This window comes from Rana temporaria, chromosome 9, assembly GCF_905171775.1.
Source record: "Rana temporaria chromosome 9, aRanTem1.1, whole genome shotgun sequence".
NCBI lineage: Eukaryota > Metazoa > Chordata > Amphibia > Anura > Ranidae > Rana > Rana temporaria.
In genome coordinates, this window is record NC_053497.1 from 18,522,789 (window position 1) to 18,543,353 (window position 20,565).

Sequence of the window (20,565 nt, forward strand, 5' to 3'; positions counted from 1 at the left end):
TGTGAAAATGATTTGGCTCATCTAAATAAAATACTATGCCATCATCACAGATAACCAACTAATTTCACAGTTTTGCGTTCCTGCAGCCTTGGCGACACAGAGACTGAGCAGCGTGAGAAGAGCTCATCCCCGGTGCTGCTTCTGAACTGTTGTGGGCGAGAAAAAAAATAATACAACTAGACGTTTGCTGAGCTTATTCAAATCCTGTCGCTAGAAACCAGATTACCTGCATGCCGCCTCCCACCCAACAAATAGATTTTTTGTCCTTTCCACGTACATGTATATTAAAAAGAAAATTACTTTTTTTTTTATCGGGGACTTAAGCGGTAGGATTAAACTCGAACAATTAACTCTTTCAGTTTTGTATATCCATAAAAGAGGTTTTGACCATCTTTTACCGGTTTGCGGTTCCCCCGTGGATGACGGAAATACCTTAGATAATAAAGAAATTGTTGTAGATTTATTTACGGTAATAGGGATTAAAAGCAACCAGTCACAGGAATTTTACATATTCTAGTCTTTTCTTAATCAGATTTTATTTGTCAAAGGTTTTTAACCCTTTCACTGTTTATTCACACGTGTTTAACCGCATAACGACCAATCCATAGCAGATTTACTGCTACAGGGCGACCGTTCTGTGCCCAATGGCCCAGATTCACAGAGAGCAGGGCGCACATTACGCCGCCGTAGAGCAAACACCGTACGCCACGCCAACGTAGCACAGAGAGGCAAGCATTGCATTCAGCAAGCCAGTGCTCCCAACGCTGCGCCAGAGTGGCGTAGGTTTCGAAGGTGCACGCCGACGTAGGTGGAAGTGGGCGTGACCCCATGCAAATAATGGGCAGAGCGCCAGACAGGTACGTATTACGAACTGCGCATGCGCCGTGACGTGGACGCATACACAGCACCCCCCTGCGCCTGCTCACAACCACGCCGGCACAACTGCCTAAGCTACGTCGGATCACCGCGTACGCCATGAACATAACGTACGCCCAGCCAGACACACGTCCAACGCACAATACGCCGACTTGTGTTCCTTGGTGCAGACCTGTGCATGTCTGTTGCCGGGTTGCACGTCATTTATGGGGAATAACTTTACGCCGGACGTATAACTTACGCGCATCTTGCGTAGCATGCGCCGGGCACACGCACGTTGGTGAATCGGCGTATTTCCCTCATTTGCATGTTTGAATGGCTAATCAATGGGAGCAGCACCATGCGCCCAGCTCATATGTGCGCCCACCCTACGCCGGCGTGTGCAAGCTACGTCGGCGGAGTGTAGCCTGTTTTTAGGCGCATGTTGGTTCGTGGGTCTGCCGCACACATACGCCGGCGCACATTGGCACTTACGTCGGCGTAACAAGTTATACGTCGGCGTAAGTGCTTTGTGAATCTGGGCCAATGACATAGGAATGTACTTCTTGTAGGTAGGGGGCACACTGCTTCTGCTGTGATTTGTCACAAAATATATATATATATATATATATATATATATATATATATATATATCATATATCATATAACAAAAGCATAGGTGTGCACCCCAAAGCTCAAAAACATATAGGTGTGTGCAGGGCAGCTGATAGGGGGGGACTACCAGTCCTCCTGTAGGGGGCCCGGGCTCACAGGGGGGCCCAAACAGCAGAGGTAATCAGTGCTGTTGGATGGAGGGGCAATTTCAGAATGCCCTATGTGACGCTGTGCAGCAGCTGAAAACCGGTTTCTCTCCCACCCATCGACTTTCAGCTGCTGCAGGGAGAGACACAGACACAGCTGCCGGCTTCCCTGTTCCATTAAAAAAATAACAAATTGTAACACTGTTTTGTTTTAATCCCTTGTAAAAATGTTATAAAATTATTGGATTTTTTTTTGTAAAAAAAACTATTTTGTAAAAATTGTAAAATAATTGTTTTTCAAAACGTTTAAATGTTTATTTAAAAAATTATAAAATGTTTTTGTTCAAAAATGTAAAAAAAAAATATTTAAAGGGCTAATTCACGCAGCTGTTATCTTTGTGTCCGCTAAGAATGATTTCAGTATATTTTAAGTGAAAATCTTGTTTTGATATATTTGAGGGGGGCCCTGCCAGGTAGGCTGTACAGGCCCCTTGATTTCTAACAGCAGCCCTGGGTGTGTGTGTGCATGTGCATGTATACTTATGACGCATTCACATGATCTGGCTTTGGCCCGGCCAAATCACATCAGAATTCTGACGGAATGCCATTGGCAAAAAAATAGAACATGTTCTATATCTAAACTCCAATGGAATTCATCTGAATTTACGATGAAAAATCTCAGATGGGGCTACAAATTATCGTAAAATCCGATGAAAAAAGTCCATCTGACTTTTCCCACCGGAAATTCCGATCATGTGTACGGGGCATAACAGTGTCAGTAGAGAAATGGTCAGTGTCAGTAGGGCAGAGATTGGTGTCAGTAGGACAGTAGACAGTGTCAGTAGTTGTCATTTTTATTATTACATTTTTTTTACAATTTTTTTAATCATTTTTTTAGTTATAAAAAAATATATAAAACTAAAAATTATAACAAAAAAAAATATAAAAAAATATAAAAAAATTATAAAACAAAAAATTATATTTTTTTTATAATTTTTTTTATTAGAAGACCCATTAGGGGGCTTTGTTGAAACATCAGGGGTATAAACAGGGGTAATCTTTCCCATATGGGGGTGTTTAAAGCGGGGGTTCCGCAGCTATTTTTTTTTTTAGAACGTTCTGCCGCTCTTACATGTAGTAATCTGCTCCTCATGTGTCCGAATCTCCTAGCCGCCACAATTATGTTTGTCCCGCAAAAGATAATTTTATATAATTCATAGATGGACGTTTCCATCTTGATTGTGGGCACTCTGAAGCCCACTGCGAGTTCCTTCCGGAATACGGTGAATGCTGACGTCCCAGCATTCACCGCTCTATCCCGCGCATGTGCAGTGTTGACGGCGAGCATCGCCGTCAACACTGCACAGTTGCCATCACAACGGCCGGCGTACTGAGGTCACGCCCCGTTGTGACGACATCCACCTTTTCTATCAGCTCTTGCCGAGTCACATGACCCGCTTGCCGAGTCACGTGACCCGCGAGATATCGCGGGATTACAGTACAGCGCGTCTCCTGGGATTCTCATCACTCACTCCCAGGAGACATCGCGCTTGTCGGGGGAAAAGATAATACACGCCCACTCCCGCATGGGGAAAGGATGACTGACACAGAACTGAAGGCAGGATTACAAAGGTAAAGAATCGGATTTAAAAAAAAAAAAAAAAACGGATTGTGCATAAACAATGGGTAGCGGTTTGATTTAGATAACGTTGAATTTAGGGTAAACCTCCGCTTTAAGGTGTGCCCAGGTCCCCCCCCCCCCGGCACACCCTGTGCGCACGCCTACGAACAGAATACATACAATGCTACTATGTTCCTGAACCCAAATAATGTGGGTATCTATCCCTAGATTATAGAAAATAACACACAAGGGGAGAGGAATAGGGGGGGAATGTTGGGACTTTTACGACACCAAACATGGAACACCAAAAACAGGGAAAAATATATGATACAGTATTTCACCGGTATGTAAGCTAAAATTCCAATATTTTATTCAATTGAAGATTAAAAGTCACCTGAAAGAAGGGTGACAACATAGATTTGAATATCACATGAAAAAAAATATGAGTACGGTAGCTAAAAACAATACAGCAGGGGTCTGCAACCAGTAGATCGCGGCCTGGACTTGCTGGCCCACCATCCCAGAGCATCAAACAGAGTGCCATGCAGAGGGACTACTTGTCCCCCTAGCAGAGCTTAGACTGAGGGGGAGGAAGTAGCATCACAAGGAGTCAAACAGTTGACAAGTAGTTGGATAGGAAGCTGACAAAGGCTTCATATAGCATAAAATCCTTTAATTAAATGGTAAAATATTGCACTTGCAACAACAAAAATTGATAAGAAAGCCTTAAGTTTGGTGTGTCGGCCGGCACACAACCAAACAAACCTGTCCATCAGGATACGAGGGAGATGGTGACGTCAGCGCGTTGCTCCCCCTGCGTGTTTCGTCACAAATGACATCGTCCAGGTGCCCCTGGATGATGTCATTTGTGATGAAACACGTAGGGAGGAGCGACGCGCTTGTCACGGAACCATGAACCAGACGTACAACAAGAGATAAGTGAAAATAAGAAGGCTTTATTGAAAATCAAGCTGTAAAGCAAAAGTCCAAACGGATGGTTAAACAGAGTCTTGCGAAGCCAGAGGTCAGGAACCAGAAGGGTAGTCGGACAAAGCCAGGATCAGGAACCAGCAGGGAAGTCAGACGAAGCCAGGATCAGGAACCAGCAGGGAAGTCAGACGAAGCCAGGATCGGAACCAGAAGCAGCAGCAGTCTTAGAAGCATGTGAACACAGGAGGACCAAGCAAGGAACTGAAGCCACAGAGCTCCTATATATATGAGCCAGGCATCCAGCTCCTCCCAGTGGGAAGGAGGAGCCGCAGGGTGGGAGGCTACAAGAGTCCCAGAAACCAAGATGGCCGCCAGCACATGTCAAACGAAGGAGACAGGAGAGAGGTAAGACCATGACAGCTCTAACGTCACCATCTCCCTCATATCCCAAAGGAGGGTTTGTTTGCTTGTGTGCCGGCCGACACACCAAACTTAAGGCTTTCTTATCGATTTTTGCTGTTGCAAGTGCAATATTTTACCATTTAATAGACCTATCAACAACACAAATCGATAAGAAAGCCTTAAGTTTGGTGTGTCGGCTGACACACAACCAAACAACCTCGTCCTTTGGAATACGAGGGAGATGGTGACGTCAGTGCGTCGTTCCTCCCTACGTGTTTCGTCACAAATGACGTCGTCCAGGTGCCCCTGGATGATGTCATTTGTGATAAAACACATAGGGAGGAGCGACGAGCTGAAGTTGTATCACCCAAAAGGGACAAAGGCTCCATATAGCATAAAATCCTTGATAGGTTTATTAAATGGTAAAATATTGCACTTGCAACAACAAAAATCCATAACAAAGCTTTAAAGTGGAGTTCCACCCAAAAGAAAAACTATATCCCAGCACAAGCAGAACACTATCAACAAGTTAAATAGCCACAAAAAAAATAAACAAATTATAGTGTAAATACCGTAGATTTGCTTTTTTAGCTGCCACTTCCAAGCTTTCCCTCCCGTGGGAGTAGGCGTTCCTACTCCTTTGCCCCTGGCGCCGTGATGTCATCTGGGAGCTTGCCGCAATGTCTCCTGGGAGCACAGTGTCATGTTTCCCAGGAGACAATGCGTAATGCCATCCTGTCAAATATCTCGATATTTCATCACAACGCGGTGCGAACTTTCAATCACACCGCCCGTTGTGATGGCAACCAGTAAGTTTACGACGCTACTCGCTGTAAACACTGCACAGGCGTGAGATACAGTGGTGAATGCTGGGAGATGAGCATTCACCGCTTCCAGGAAATGATTGCTTGGGCTTCACAATGCCCACAAGCAAAATGGAAACTGGCAGGAACGAATTTTAAAAGTTCTTCTTTGCCATGGAAACGGACAGGGGATATATGCAGACACCAAACAAGTGAGTATTAGTTTGTATTGTGAAACCCCAGGGAATGCAGAAAAAAAGAAAAAAAAACGATTGGCCGTGGAACCTCCGCTTTAAGTTTGGTGTGTCGGCCGGGACACACAACCGAACAAACCCGTCCTTCGCGACACGAGGGAGATGGTGACGTCAGTGCGTTGCTCCTCCCTACACGTTTTGTCACAAATGATGACGTCCAGGTGCCCCTCAGCCCTCTCAGAGCGGTGTAAATTTCAGGGCTGGATGGAAAGATATACAAATCCTTGTCATATACTGTATGCAAATCAAGTGAGGCACGGAGCCCAACTGCAAGTCAGCGTAGGGCCGGCCATGACAGGGTTAACAGAACCCTGGTAGCTGGGGGGGAGGAGGAGCAGGAGCGGTGGGAGGGGAGATTATATCTATCTCCCACCTTCCAGTTTCCCGGGCAGACAGGCGTGGGGGAGCAAAGTTGCATGGTCTGTACAGCCTGCAACTGGGATTTTTCTGCACAGCAAGCGTTGGGACACAGGTAGGGGCGGCGAGATGGCAGGGATTGAAGCCTTGTTTGCACAGCTTAGGGCTGAGGCGGCGGTGCGGGGGGAGGACTGGCTGCAGCGTCAGCTGGGGACACTTCTCCCTCAGAACGGGGCAGCAAGCGGCGCGGCGCCGTCGGGGCCTAACCACACGGGCCAGGACATTACTCAGAGTGGTGGGGAAGCAGCGCTATCGGGGCCCAGTCACACCGGCCGGGGGGCCGCGCGGTCGCGCTCGTCGCGCCCCCCCCGCAGATATTCACCCAGCCCATCCCCTTGTCAGCAGCGGTCGGAAGGCGGCAGGAACAGGGCCCCATCGGGCCTCCCCGCAAAGCGTGCGGCGGCGGCGGCTACAGGGGTCATTGAGGGCCCGGCAGGGGGGACCAGAAGCACCCTAGGACAGAGGGGGGGACGGTCGGGGGGCTCAGGTGCGGCGGCCGTGCCCGCCCGACGTGTGGAGCAGGTGGAGACGGGCCCGGTGAGCAGGCCTCGGCGAGAGGGATCCCAGGTTACGGTGGCTAGCCCCTCAACTGCTACGGCTAGCCACTTGCAGGAGGCCCAGACGGCGAGGGGGAGAAGGCAAGAGGAAGACCGCAGCAGAGTTACGCCTGGCAGGAAAGCGCCGGCAAAATCCGCTAACGGGTCCAGGGCCCGCAGGGAGAGCGAATCCGGCCCTGGGCCTTCGGCCGCCGGGACCGAGCTGCCCGGGGGGTCATCATCGGGGGAAGAGGGGTTGTGCGAGGACCAGTCGGATGGGGAGCTGTCCGGTTCGGAGGAGGAGGTCGTGCCCAGGACGGTGCCTACAGCGAGGGAGTCCAGACGATCGGCTGATGGGATTGCTTCCACGCAGCCCGGTAAGTCCTTTTCCACATTTGTTTCAAATTCACGGTGTGATGATGTGATTGTTGGGGGCCGGGTGGGGGTGGCCCGGGATAGGTTGGTGGTGCCTGCGGTGTCTGGGGGCAGTGCGACATCTTCCCAGGTTACGGACGCACTGGTGGGGAATCCTGGGGTGGATGCGGGGTTGCAAAGATTTTTGTCGGGGCTAGAGGCGTTGGTTAGCCAGCTAAAAGGGGGGGACAGACCCCCCGCGGGCCCGACCGCGGCTTGGGGGCCGGGAGGGGGGGCTGCGGCAGCTGCCCCAACGGCGGTAGTGGCGACTGAGAAGGAGGTGAACGGGGGTGGCTTGGGGTCAGGACCGGCGGCGCAGCCGGCAGGGACGGCCGAGCCGGCAGGGGCCACAGGCAAGAAGCGGGATTTGGTGCGGTTAGCGGATGAAGCAAAGGGGCAAGTGTACACTTGTTATGATGCGCCGCTGGGGGCACATTTGAAACAAGAGGTTCGGGAAAAAATCTGGAAGAGCGAATATGTGGAGATATTCGCTTTGTTACCGTTGGAGAAATTCAACTTGGACAGGGTGAAGCCAGAGGACTCCAAAAAGGAGGACGAGGAAAAGCGGAGGTATCGGCTCATACCTCGCACGTTTGCGAATTGGTCGCAGGCTTATTCTATTTTGGCCAGTGTGATTGGCGAGAAGAACCCCGAACACTGTTCGGCGCTCTTCAGCTACCAGGAGGCGATTAGCGAGGCCTATCGTTGTTATGGGGGGACGGGTTGGCTTCGTTATGATGAGCAATTTAGGCAACGCCGGACGATTAGGCCGGACATTCGGTGGGACGCGAAGGACATTAGCCTTTGGATGCGGCTTATGACGGCTCCGAGGACGTCGGCTCCGTTTTTTCAGGGGGGGGCCGGCGGGGCCTCTTCCCTGGGACAGTCGGCCGGAAAGAAAAAGGGGGTTTGTTGGCAGTTCAACGAGGGAAACTGCAAATTCGGGGGGTCGTGCCGGTACAAGCATGAATGCTCCGGGTGTGGGGGTAATCACCCCTCTTCCCGCTGCTTCAAGCAGGGCAAGGGCCGTTCCGGAGATCCTTCAGGCAAGAGGGAGCACGCCGGTGATGGTGAAAAGGATGCTGCCGTTTCTCGGTAGGTATCCGGACAGGGCGGCTGCCCAGCTCCTGGAGGAGGGTTTTACGGTTGGTTTTCGTATCCCTGCTAATTTGACCGCGATTCCGCCAATGTCCAAAAATTTACGTTCAGCTATGCAACACTCGGAAGTGGTTTCCGAGAAGCTGCGTAAGGAGGTCGGGCTGGGCCGAATGGGTGGCCCGTTTGAGTCCCCTCCGTTAGCAGGCCTGGTGGTTTCCCCGTTGGGGGTGGTACCGAAGAAAGAACCAAACAAGTTCAGGCTCATACACCACCTCTCCTTCCCTAAAGGGGGGTCGGTGAACGATGCGATTAATGCGGAGGATTGTTCAGTGTGCTACACTTCGTTCGACGCGGCGGTGAGTTGGGTTAGGCGGTACGGCCGGGGGGCGTTGATGGCCAAGTCGGACATCGAGGCGGCTTTCCGGCTGTTGCCGGTGCACCCGGACAGCTTTCGGTTGTTGGGGTGTCACTGGGAGGGCGAATTCTATGTGGACAAGTGCCTGCCCATGGGTTGCTCAGTGTCCTGCGCATTATTCGAACAGTTCAGTTCTTTCTTGGAATGGGTGGTACGAGACGTGGCGGGGGTGGATTCGGTTATCCATTATCTGGATGACTTTCTCTGCATTGGACCGGCGGGGTCAAAGGTTTGCGCGGTTTTGTTGGCCACGCTGGAGCACATAGCGGAGCGTTTTGGGGTGCCACTGGCGCCCGACAAAACGGAGGGGCCTAGGTCAGTCATTCAGTTCTTGGGCATAGTCATCGATTCCGAGGCTATGGAATGCAGGCTGCCGGCGGACAAGTTGGAGGGCCTCAAGGCGGAGGTCAGGGGGATGATTGGCATGCGCAAGGTACAACTGAGAGCGCTGCAGTCGCTCTTGGGGAAGCTCAACTTTGCCTGCAGGATCCTCCCGATGGGGAGAATTTTTTGTCGGCGTCTGTCTGCCAGCACGGCAGGGGTTAGTTTGCCTAACCACTATGTAAGGCTGGTGAAGGAGCACAGGGAGGACCTGCGGGTCTGGCACTCTTTTCTAGAGGCCTTTAACGGTAGGGCCTTGTGGATGTCTGGCCCGGTCAGCAATTTTGACCTAGAGCTGTACACAGACGCGGCTGGGGGATCAGGCTTTGGGGCCTTTTTTCAAGGACAGTGGAGTGCGGGCCCCTGGCCTCAGTCCTGGCTGGCTGCGGGTTTTACGAAAAATTTGGTGCTGCTGGAGCTGTTTCCAGTGGTGCTGGCGGTTGAGTTGTGGGGCACGTCTTTCCGGGATCGGAAGGTGCGCTTCCATGGGGATAACCTGGGGGTCGTGCAGGTGATAAATCGCGTGACCGCGTCCTCTCCCCCAGTGATTCGGCTCTTGAGACACTTGGTACTGCGGTGTCTGCAGCTGAATGTGTTTGTTTATGCGGTGCATTTACCGGGGGTTGAAAATGTCGTGGCTGATGCTTTGTCTCGGTTCCAGTGGGACAGGTTCCGGGAGTTGGTGCCGGAAGCAGAGGAGCGAGGGGTCCCCTGTCCGGAGTGGCTGTGGCAGATTCCATTGGAATCATCTCCACCTGGATTAAAAAATCGGTGAGTGCGGGTACTTGGGCGGCCTATGAAAAAGTATGGATAGAATGGAGTAGCTTGGTAATGGAATCTGAGGTGCACCTCTCGGGACCGGAGGTGAGAACGTTGGTGTGGTACTTTTTGTCCAGAAATATCGAGGCAAGAGTGTCTCAGTCGGTGTTGGATAAGAAGTTGGCCGGTTTGGCGTTTTTATTCAAGTGGCAGGGGTTGCCAGACTTTACAAAGGATTTCTGGGTGCGCCAGGCTCTGAAAGGGTACAGGAAGCAAGGGCGGCGGCTGGACACACGCCGCCCTGTGTCTTTCGACATTTTGAAAGGGTTGATGGATAGGATGGGCACGGTGGGTTCGTCCGTTTTTGAAGTTACATTGTTTCGCGCGGCATTCGCGCTGGCATTTTTCGGGGCTTTTAGAATAGGCGAGCTGGTGAGCCCGTCGAAAATCGTCCAAGGGGGCATGGGGGCATCGGACGTTAGTTGGGCCCCGGAGGGGGTCACGTTGTGGCTCAGAAGGTCCAAAACGGACCAGAGTGGCAAGGGCAGAGCGGTCCAGGTGTTCCCGATCGAAGGATCGGAACTTTGCCCAGTGGGGCTGGTCCGGAAATATCTGGACATCCGCCCGGCGGTTGGGGGCACCTTTTTGGTACACGAAACTGGGGCCCCGCTGTCGAGATATCAGTTTGTGGCGGTGTTTAGGAAGTGTCTGGGGGAATTGGGCCTGGTTGCAAGGGAGTTCTCGGCTCATTCATTTAGGATTGGGGCTGCTACGGAGGCGGCAAGGAATGGACTAGGGGAGGACGCAATAAAGAGGATAGGAAGGTGGGAATCGAGGAGGTTTCGTTCATATGTTAGGCCGCAGCTGGTGGCAAATTTGCGTTGAGGGATTGGGAGTTGTTGTTGGGATAAGGGGAAATGAGTTAGATGACTGTTTTGAAACGTGGGTGTCGCTGTATTGGGGGATGTGTTAGTTATTTGTTGTTGCTTACTGTCTTTCAGGTACTGGACCTTTGTTGGTCTGGATTTTGGGCCACTCTTACGTGGTTCGGGGGGAAAAACGGGCGGAGGCGCGCCCGACCGGTCGGCAACTGGGGATTTCGAGACAGGAGGCGAGGGTACGGTGGTTGGGGGTCCCCGGGATGTTATGGAGCAGAGTTGTGCCGGAGGTACACAAATGGGCACGTTTGGACAGACCTCCGGATGTGCTAGTGATTCATGCTGGGGGCAATGATCTTGGGGTGAGATCTATGCTGGAGATAGCGCGGGATATTAAATTCGACTTTCAGCGGCTCCGGTTGTCTTTCCCGGAGACGGTAGTGGTGTGGTCGGACATGGTGGCTAGGACATCGTGGAGGATGGCGAGGTCGGTAGACGCGGTGAATCGTGCGCGCAGGAAGCTGAACAGGAATGTGGGGCGTTTTGTGCTAAGGAACGGGGGGCTGGTGGTTCGGCACCCGGAATTGGAGGTTGACCCTTGGCGTTACCTCAGGAGTGATGGTGTTCACCTCACGGACGTGGGGATTGACATGTGGGCTTTGCGCCTAGAGGAGGGGGTACAACAAGCAATGAGGGTGTGGAGGTGCGCCCGAAGGTAAGGTGTTACCTTCGGGTGCTGGTGGCGGGTGTTTTTCGGACTTTGCAGGAGAAGATATTACCCCAAAGATGGACACCAGTACCCAGTGGTGGATGGTTTCTGAAGGGGTTTCTAGTTCCCAGTCTACTAATGTAGCTGGAAGGTTGGTGAATTGGGGGCACTGCGGTCAACGGTCGTCTTTGAGCCAGTTTCGGCTTGAGGCCTATGACCAGAGGTTAGGACACCGCAGTACCAAATAAAGAGTTACAAGGTTAAAAAGTTAAAGTGTGAATAAGTTTAGTGGTTAGTGGGTCCTGCAAAGTCCAACACCATTTAGGAGAGGTATTATCTCAGGAATTTTACGTGTTTGTTGTTATGTTATTGGTTATTTATTATTTAAAGAGTATTTAAAATAAAGGAGGCTGCTACGGCCAGTTTTTACTCCAACATTAAGTGGTGGTCTCATTATTTATTAAGGGTTAATGTGGGGGTATTAACTGTAAAAGGGGTCTTAGCGGTCAGGGTGTATTCTGGTATACCATAGTCATGCATTCAGCTGTTTATCTTCTGGAAGGCTCCTTTAAATGAGGTCTTAGATAACCTCATCTGGAAAAAAACGTGCTTTAATTTAAAAAAAAACCACTGGTTTCCTTTAAGAAGCTCCTACACACAGGTGTTTGTTAGCGAAGGCTTTTTAGTCCTCTGCAGTTGCTAAGTACTCGTGTTCTGTAATTGAGTTTTCATGAGTGTGATTGCTTTGAGTATGCAAGCAAAGGCTGAACGCTGATTTTGGAAGCAGGAAAGAAAAGCGGCGCGCGGGGGGGGGGGGTAAAATCACAGGTACAAACACAGGACATTGAATGCACGATATGAAAAGCAAAATACCGCGGCGCTGAAGAAACCCTGGAGGAAAAATATTTTTTTTCTAAAAAAAGACACCTGTTACGATAGGAAATTGAGGCAGCTGTTGCTTCTTAAAATTCCAATTGCCTGGCTGTCAGGCTAATCCAGTAGACTTTTTATTATTTTTGACACTATATTGTCAAAAGTATTGGGACACCTGCCTTTACCTGCAGGTACGGCGGCGCATCTTTGAGGCGGCGTAGCGTATCCTATTTACGCTACGCCGCCTTAATTCAGAGAGGCAAGTGCTGTATTCTCAAAGCACTTGCCTCCTAAGTTACGGCGGCGTAGCGAAAATGGGGCCGGCGTAAGCGCGCGTAATTCAAATGAGGGGGGCGTGTTTTATTTAAATGAATGGTGACCCGACGTGATTGACGTTTTTTTACGAAAGGCGCATGCGCCGTCCGTGTACATATCCCAGTGTGCATTGCGGCAAAGTACGCCGCAAGGACGTATTGGTTTCGACGTGAACGTAAATTACGTCCAGCCCCATTCACGGACGACTTACGCAAACGACGTAAAATGTCAAAATTTCGACGCGGGAACGACGGCCATACTTAACATTGGCTACGCCACCTAGGGGGCAGCTTTATCTTTACGCCGGCATACCTCTTACGGAAACGGCGTATCTTTACTGCGACGGGCAAGCGTACATTCGTGAATTGGCGTATCTACTCATTTGCATATTCTACGCCGAACTCAACGGAAGCGTCATCTAGCGGCCAGCGGAAATATTGCACCCTAAGATACGACGGCGCAGGCCGTCGTATCTTAGGTAGGTTTAAGTGTATCTCAGTTTGAGCATACACTTAAACATACGACGGGCTTAGATTCTGAGTTACGTCGGTGTATCTACTGATACGCCGGCGTAACTCTTTGTGAATCTGGCCCTCGAACTTTAAAGACATCCCAGTCTTAGTCTGTAGGGTTCAGTATTGAGTTGGCCCACCCTTTGCAGCAATAACAGCTTCAACTCTTCTGGGAAGGCCGTCCACAAGGTTTAGGAGTGTGTCTATGGGAATGTTTGACCATTCTTCCAGAAGCGCATTTATGAGGTCAGGCATTGATGTTGGACGAGAAGGCCTGGCTCGCAGTCTCCACTCTAACTCCCAAATCATCCCAATATCAGGTTGAGGTCAGGACTCTGTGCAGGCCAGTCAAGTTCCTCCACCCCAAACTCGCTCATCCATGTCTTTATGGATTTTGCTTTGTGCACTGGTATGCAGTCATGTTGGAACAGGAAGGGGCCGTCCCCAAACTGGTCCCACAAAGTTGGGAGCATGAAATTGTCCAAAATGTCTTGGTATACTGACACCTTAAGAGTTCCTTCACTGGAACTAAGGGTCCAACCCCTGAAAACAACCCCACACCATAATCCCCCCTCCACCAAATGATTTGGACCAGTGAACAAAGTAAAACAAGGAATTTCTTCAGTTTAGGCCGATATGTATTCTTGTACATATTTCTGGTCAAATAAATCGCATATAAGCGTATATTGATTGGTTGGCGCAAAAGTCATAGCGTCTACAAAATAGGGGATAGATTTATGGCATTTTTATTTATTATTATTTTTTACTAGTAGTGGCGGCGATCTGTGATTTTTAGCAGCACTGCGACATTGTGATGGACAGATCGGACACTTTTGACAAACCATTGGGACCATTGACATTTATAAAGCAATCAGAGCTAAAAAAATGCACTGATAAATGACACTGGCAGAGAAGGGGTTAACGCCAGGGGGTGATCAAGGGTTAAATGTGTTCCCTGATAGGTGTTTCTAACTGTGAGAAGATGTGACTTACTAGAGGAGGAGCCAGATTGCAGTTCCTGCTTAGTAGGAACAGACGATCTCTCTCTCCCCTCTCCTGACATAATAGGGATTTATGTGTTTACAAACACACATCCCCGTTCCGGCTCTCGTGCCCACGGGCCACGGGCATCGTGTCCCCCGCCATGCAGCGCATGTGCCTGCTAGAGCTGTTTAAAGGGCCGACGTACAGCTACGGCGATTCGCGGGAACGTGCCGACCTGCCGCCGTATAATTGAAAAAGCTGAAGTTAGAAGCTGATTGGTTTCTGTGCAGAATTGTGACTAATTTTGTCCTCTCTAGCTTTAGTAAATAAACCCCTAAGTGACACTTTAGACACTTTTTTGGGAACAAGTGACACTAATATCGTGATCAGTGCTAAAAATATGCACTGTCACTGTAAGAATGACACTGGCAGGGAAAGGGTTAACATCAGGGGTGATAAAAGGGTTAAATGTGTCCCTGTACTATGGGAAGGCAGAGATCTGTGTTCCTGCCTTGCTTTCCCTTCTCACAGAACGTCAATCTGCCCTGTTAACATCGGGTAGGTCCCGTGGACATTGAATCCGCCGGACCCGCTGTTGGCTCAAATTCGGTCCAATCACGGCAGGATCGGGTCGTTAGTGTCCCACGTACGTGCCCTAGACCTAGTGGTGCAGAATCACGTACAGGTACGTGATTCTGCACTGGAGAGCCGCCTGGCCCCCGTATATGCACAGTATACTGTCAGCAAGTGGTTAAAGGACTTTTTTATTTTTTTAAAACTTTATTTTATTTTTATATTGCTATCTGAAGGGGACGTCTAAGGGCCTTACATAATATAATAGTGCAGGTGACCGGTTCTTTTTAAGGTAACTTCTAATATCACCTCTGCACTCTGTTGAAGATGATCAGGCATAGTCTGTGCTTGATCAGCATCTTCCCAGGCACAGCACAGATGGAAAATGGACTGCTCTGAACACTGAGGCACTCAGAGCTGAACACTTCCGGAGCCATTCTTCATGGTGTGATCAGCAAATGAATGTTCGAAGTGGCGGCTGGTGGTATATTGTTGGGGGGGGAGGCAATCCGTTCAACGACCAACCCCCTGGCAGTCGGGTCTCCTTCACCCACCCCCCGGTCGGTTAATCGATTGATCACCCATTTAGGTTGCAGGCTTCCTCTGGGTGGCAGCTTCACCCTGCTTCACGGCAGCGCGGCTTCCACATGTGTCTTCTCCCTTCTCGGCGGCCAATAGGATCGCTTCTCGTCTCGGCCAATTGGGTCTCAGGACCTGCTTTCTGAGCCGGCCGGGAGGTGAATCAGGAAGACAATAGCAAATATTAATTCACTATTGTCACACAAGTGGGTGGGCTCGGGGCGCAGTGCCCCGAGCCAGCCCTTTTTTAACCACTTAAGGACCCCTTCACGCCGATATACGTCGGCAGAATGGCACGGCTGGGCACAACAACGTACCTGTACGTTGCCCTTTAAGCCCAGCCGTGGGGTCGCGCGTGCACGTGACCCGGTCCGAAGCTCTGTGACCACGGCCGCGGAACTCGCGGACCCGATCGCCGCTGGAGTCGATCGTCGATCGGTCCCCAGAGCTGAAGAACGGGGAGAGCTGTGTGTAAACACAGCTTCCCCGTTCTTCACTGTGGCGGCGTCATTGATCGTGTGTTCCCTTTTATAGGGAAACACAATCAATGACGTCACACTTACGGCCACACCCCCCTACAGTTAGAAACAGAGATGAGGTCACACTTAACCCCTTCAGCGCCCCCTAGTGGTTAACTCCCAAACTGCAATTGTAATTTTCACAGTAAACAATGCATTTTTAATGCATTTTTTGCTGTGAAAATAACAATGGTCCCAAAAATGTGTCAGAATTGTCCGATGTGTCCGCCATAATGTCGCAGTCACAAAAAAAAATCGCTGATCGCCGCCATTAGTAGTAAAAAATAAATAATTAATAAAAATGCAATAAAACTATCCCCTATTTTGTAAACGCTATACATTTTGCGCAAACCAATCGATAAACGCTTATTGCAATTTGTTTTACCAAAAATAGGTAGAAGAATACGTATCGGCCTAAACTGAGGAAACATTTTTTTTTTTATATATATATTTTTGGGGGATATTTATTATAGCAAAAAGTTAAAAATATTGCATTTTTTTCAAAATTGTCGCTCTATTTTTGTTTATAGCGCAAAAAATAAAAACCGCAGAGGTGATCAAATACCAGCAAAAGAAAGCTCTATCTGTGGGGAAAAAAAGGACGCCAATTTTGTTTGGGAGCCACGTCGCACGACCGTGCAATTGTCAGTTAAAGCGACGCAGTGCCGAATCGCAAAAACTGGCCAGGTCCTTTAGCTGCCTAAAGTTCCGGGTCTTAAGTGGTTAAAGCCAATTAGAGCCTCAAGCTCTAATCACATGCTTCTAAAAAACTAAAAAACAAATCCCCCATTGGAATCCATGCGTCCGGCGCCCTGCATGTAAATTTGGGGCCTGGGAGCATGGTGTGGGGGGGTGGTGCCCCTGGGCCTTGTATGCACCCCTGTGCCACCGCTGTTCGCTAATCTCCCCATAGTGACCCCCAGCATGGAAGTCCCAAGCCCCCAGGAGGGACAGGTGATCCCTGGATATATGTTGGGGGGGGTCACATTCCTCCACATGTGGGAGAAATTAGATAGCTACTTCTACTACATCACACAACTAATATATCACCCAGGCGACTATAGTTTTTAGAAAAATTGGCAATGGCAGCCCCTCCCCCCACTTCTCCCATAACAGGATTACTTTACAACAAGGCCCGGCACAGACAACAAATTATTCCGGGTGTCTGCTTTTGGAGATCGTCTAATAGCCTTCCCTGTTCCAGATACGGAGCCACAAAATTGTCAATAGGTTATATTTAGAACGGCTCCGCCATTAGGAACTACGGCAAAGTTGTTGTTCAGACCGAGAATCTTCTTTAACCGTTTGCTTCCAACCCCGAATTGAGGGGAAAATAACAAACGCAGAGGCGCATTATGGTAAAACAATTAAGAAACGTAGGAGGAAAAAAAAAAAAAAAAAGTGGGTACATCATGTATGCAATTATGCATAAACTAATCATAGCACAATAACTAATCATTAGTTGCTAATTATCAAGTAACAGATTATAGATGTCTGCCAGGGGAGCTGGATAAACAGGGTTCGGAGACATTCCAAAACGCGTTGCCTGTTGTCACTTACTATACCGCTTATTTTCTCATTATTACAATGGCTGTTTTTGTTTGTGCCCTTGCCAGAAAAAAAAAATCCTGATGTTTACATGCAGGTGGTTTGCACGTTTCTCTTTCCTGATAGGTTCCAGGTTACAAATAGGCTATTTTTATTCAAACGGTAACAGTAGAAGTCTATTGTGACAGTAACACGGAACGCGATTAAAGGGAAACTACAGCGCTGCTACGTTGGGCAATTATTTTCAGCTGTAAATTCTTAAATTTCTTTATTATGCACAAAACATACTGGTATATATATACCGTATTTATCGGCGTATATCGCGCACTTTTTTCCCCTTAAAATAAGGGGAAAATCGTGGGTGCGCGATATACGCCAATAGCCGCTTCCCGCGCTCAGTTTGAATGGAGCCGCTGACATATACCGAGTGCAGTACACTCGGGTACATTCGGCCAGGCTCGGCTTCGCTCGTGCTCACGCATAAACGTCACAGAGCGTGAGCACGAGCGAAGCCGAGCCTTGCCCAATGTACCCGAGTGTACTACACTCGGTATATGTCGGCGGAGGCGTTCGAACTGAGCGGGGACTCGACTTGAGGCGCGCGCTGGAGAAGCCGGGAGGACACCACCGAGGCCGCAGACGGACGCCGGACCGGACGATGGACGCTGGGCAAGACACCAAAACTGTAAGTAATAAAATCTTATAACATTTTTTTTTACAGGAATTTTGGGGCAACTTTAGGGGTGCACGCTATACGCGGGAGCACGCTATACCCCAATAAATACGGTATATAAAAATAAATAAATATTTTGGGGCAGATTCACAGAGCAAGTACGCCGGCGTATCTACTGATACTCCGGCGTACTTTCAAATTTCCCGCGTCGTATTTTTAGTTTGAATCCTCAAACAAAGAACAAAGATACGACGGCATCTGGGTAAGATCCGACAGGCGTACGGCTTCGTACGCCTTCGGATCTTAGATGCAATACTTCGGCGCCCGCTGGGTGGAGTTTGCGTCGTTTTCAGCGTCGGGTATGCAAATGAGCTTTTTCCGACGATCCACAAACGTACGCGCGGTCGCCGCATTCTCTTATGTCGTCTCTAGTCGGCTTTTCCCGGCGTATAGTTAAAGCTGCTATTTTGTGGCGTATAGATAGACTTGCCATGTTAAAGTATGGCCGTCGTTCCCGCGTCGAATTTTGAATTTTTTTTTTTTGCGTAAGTCGTCCTTGAATAGGGATGGACGTAAGTCACGTCGAAGTTCAAAAAATTACGTCGTTGCGACGTCATTTCGCGCAAAGCACGGCGGGAAATTTTGAAACGGAGCATGCGCAGTTCAATCAGCGCGGGGACGCGCGTCATTTAAATGAATCACTACCCTACCCGCCGATTTGAATTACGCGCCGAGAGATACACTACGCCGCCGTAACTTACGGCGCAAAATCTTCCTGGATTCGACTTAGAGCCAGGTAAGATACGGCGGCATAGCGTATCTATGATCCGCTGCGCCGTTCTAAATCTTTGTGAATCTGCCCCTTTAGTTTTATCTTGTACATATAACTAAATATATTATAGATATTTCTTTAATCCCTAGGTGTGCGCAGCCTATTGCATTAGGGTGGTGTGCACCCCTAAGCTCAAACACACGTGCCTTTCCCTGCAGACTCAGCTGCACTGTACAATGAATGAGTGGGAAGTGCTCTGTACTGAGCGGCTTATGCCGCGTACTCCCGATCGGTCAAACCGATGAGAACGGTCTGATGGACCGTTTTCATCGGACCAAGCTGATCGTGTGTGGGCCCCATCGTTTATTTATCCTCAGGTTAAAAAAAAGCCAACTTGTTTTAAATTTAACCGATGGATTCCTAACCGATAGGAAAAAAACGATCGTTAGTAGGCACGACCATCGGTTAAAAATGCACGCATGCTCAGAATCAAGTCGACGCATGCTTGGAAGCATTGAACTTCGTTTTTTTCAGCACGTCGTTGTGTTTTTCGTCACCGCGTTCTGACACGATCGTTTTTTTAACTGATGGTGTGTAGGCACGACTGACCATCAGTCAGCTTCATCGGTTAACCGTTGAAAACGGTCCGTCGGTCCGTTCTCATCGGATGGACCGATCGTGTGTCAACGCGGCATTACTGTTCATTCACAAACTGAAGCATAGTAAACAGTTTACTATGATTCAGTTATGAATGAACACAGTGAGTAAGTGTGTTCACTTAAAGGTGGGGGGGGGGGTCAGACAAAAAAAAACATGGGGGGGTTGGTGGGGTGTTGAGGCGCGAGTTTCAAAAGGTGCGGGGTAAACCGGGCACCTGAGGACCTGTAATGCCTGTACCCCTCTGATGGCGGCCCTGCTGCAGCCAGGGGGGGGGGGGGGGGAGGGAAGCCAGCAGCACTGCAGGTCCAACATGGGGGGAAGCCCAGGCAGTAGGGGCAATCGGCACTGGACACTGGGATTAGGGTGTGCCCAGGCACACCTGACACCCCCCCTGCACACTCATATGAATACATATAATTTATATACTGTAACTAATAAACTACAGCGCTACTAAATCCAAAATACACCACACAATTAATAAATACATGTAAAAAGCTGCAGTATGTGAAAAAGGTTACCAACCAAACAACAAAATGTGAAAAATATAAACATATGTGCTAAAAACAACTAATTTATGTGATAGCTTACTAAGATCAATCCAATTGTGATAATAATTCAAAACCCTGAATAGGGGATTGGTCGTGTTGCCACAGTGGGGTGAAGCACACAAATTATATATAAATGAGGAAAAAATTAGTGTATAAAAATAAATTAATACAAAGCTAATTAATAGTGTTGCTCACGAATATTCGTATTGCGAATATTCGGCTCGAATATGGCATATTCGAGTATTCGCGATATATTTCGAATTTCGCGGTGAATATTCGCAATTCCGAATATTCGCATTTTTTCAATTTTATTTTTAAAACAGATCACATCCTATCGACGTCTAAAAGCATTGCTGGTATGATTAGAGACCCTGGGCCGAGTAGCTAAGCTGAGGCGATCCTTTTATGTTGCCGAATATTAAAAAAAAAAAAATGCAAATTTTCGCGAATGCGAAAATGATTGCGAATTTTCGATAACTGTGGTAGGAGAACTCTGATTGTCTCTGATGCAAAAGGGGGGGGGGGGGCTTTGTGTATGTTTCTGTTATGAATATTTGTATGTTTGATATTATTTTTTTTTGTAAGAAGGAAAAAATTGCGCATACCTTAAAAAAAAGGGAGAATACAGCAGCAACTCAAAAATGTTATACAACATAAATTAATACAAGACAGAAAATGGAGTCGCTCTACAAGAATAAAAAATATGTCTAGTGACAAGACATGTGGGCAAATTATAAAATAAGCAAGCGCAAATAACTTGTGAAATACACAGTGAAA

The 20,565-nt window shown here is 48.8% G+C and overlaps 2 protein-coding genes across 10 annotated transcripts in view; one reads left to right on the plus strand and one right to left on the minus strand.

The window, feature by feature from the left end:
- ATP2B3 (ATPase plasma membrane Ca2+ transporting 3) overlaps positions 1–20,565 on the minus strand; it is a 436,284-nt gene that overhangs the window by 362,006 nt on the left and 53,713 nt on the right. The gene's annotated exons all lie outside the window — the stretch shown is intronic.
- Positions 6,528–11,228, plus strand: LOC120913156. Of its 2 annotated transcripts, XM_040322891.1 has the most exons (3): positions 6,528–6,956; positions 9,549–9,658; positions 10,648–11,228. In XM_040322891.1, the coding sequence occupies exons 1-3, from the start codon at positions 6,855–6,857 to the stop codon at positions 10,877–10,879; spliced, it is 444 nt and encodes a 147-aa protein (XP_040178825.1). In that variant the 5' UTR covers positions 6,528–6,854; the 3' UTR covers positions 10,880–11,228. The 2 variants fall into 2 exon arrangements, with proteins under 2 accessions (XP_040178825.1, XP_040178824.1); XM_040322890.1 differs by lacking the exon at positions 6,528–6,956 and having other exon boundaries at positions 7,746–9,658.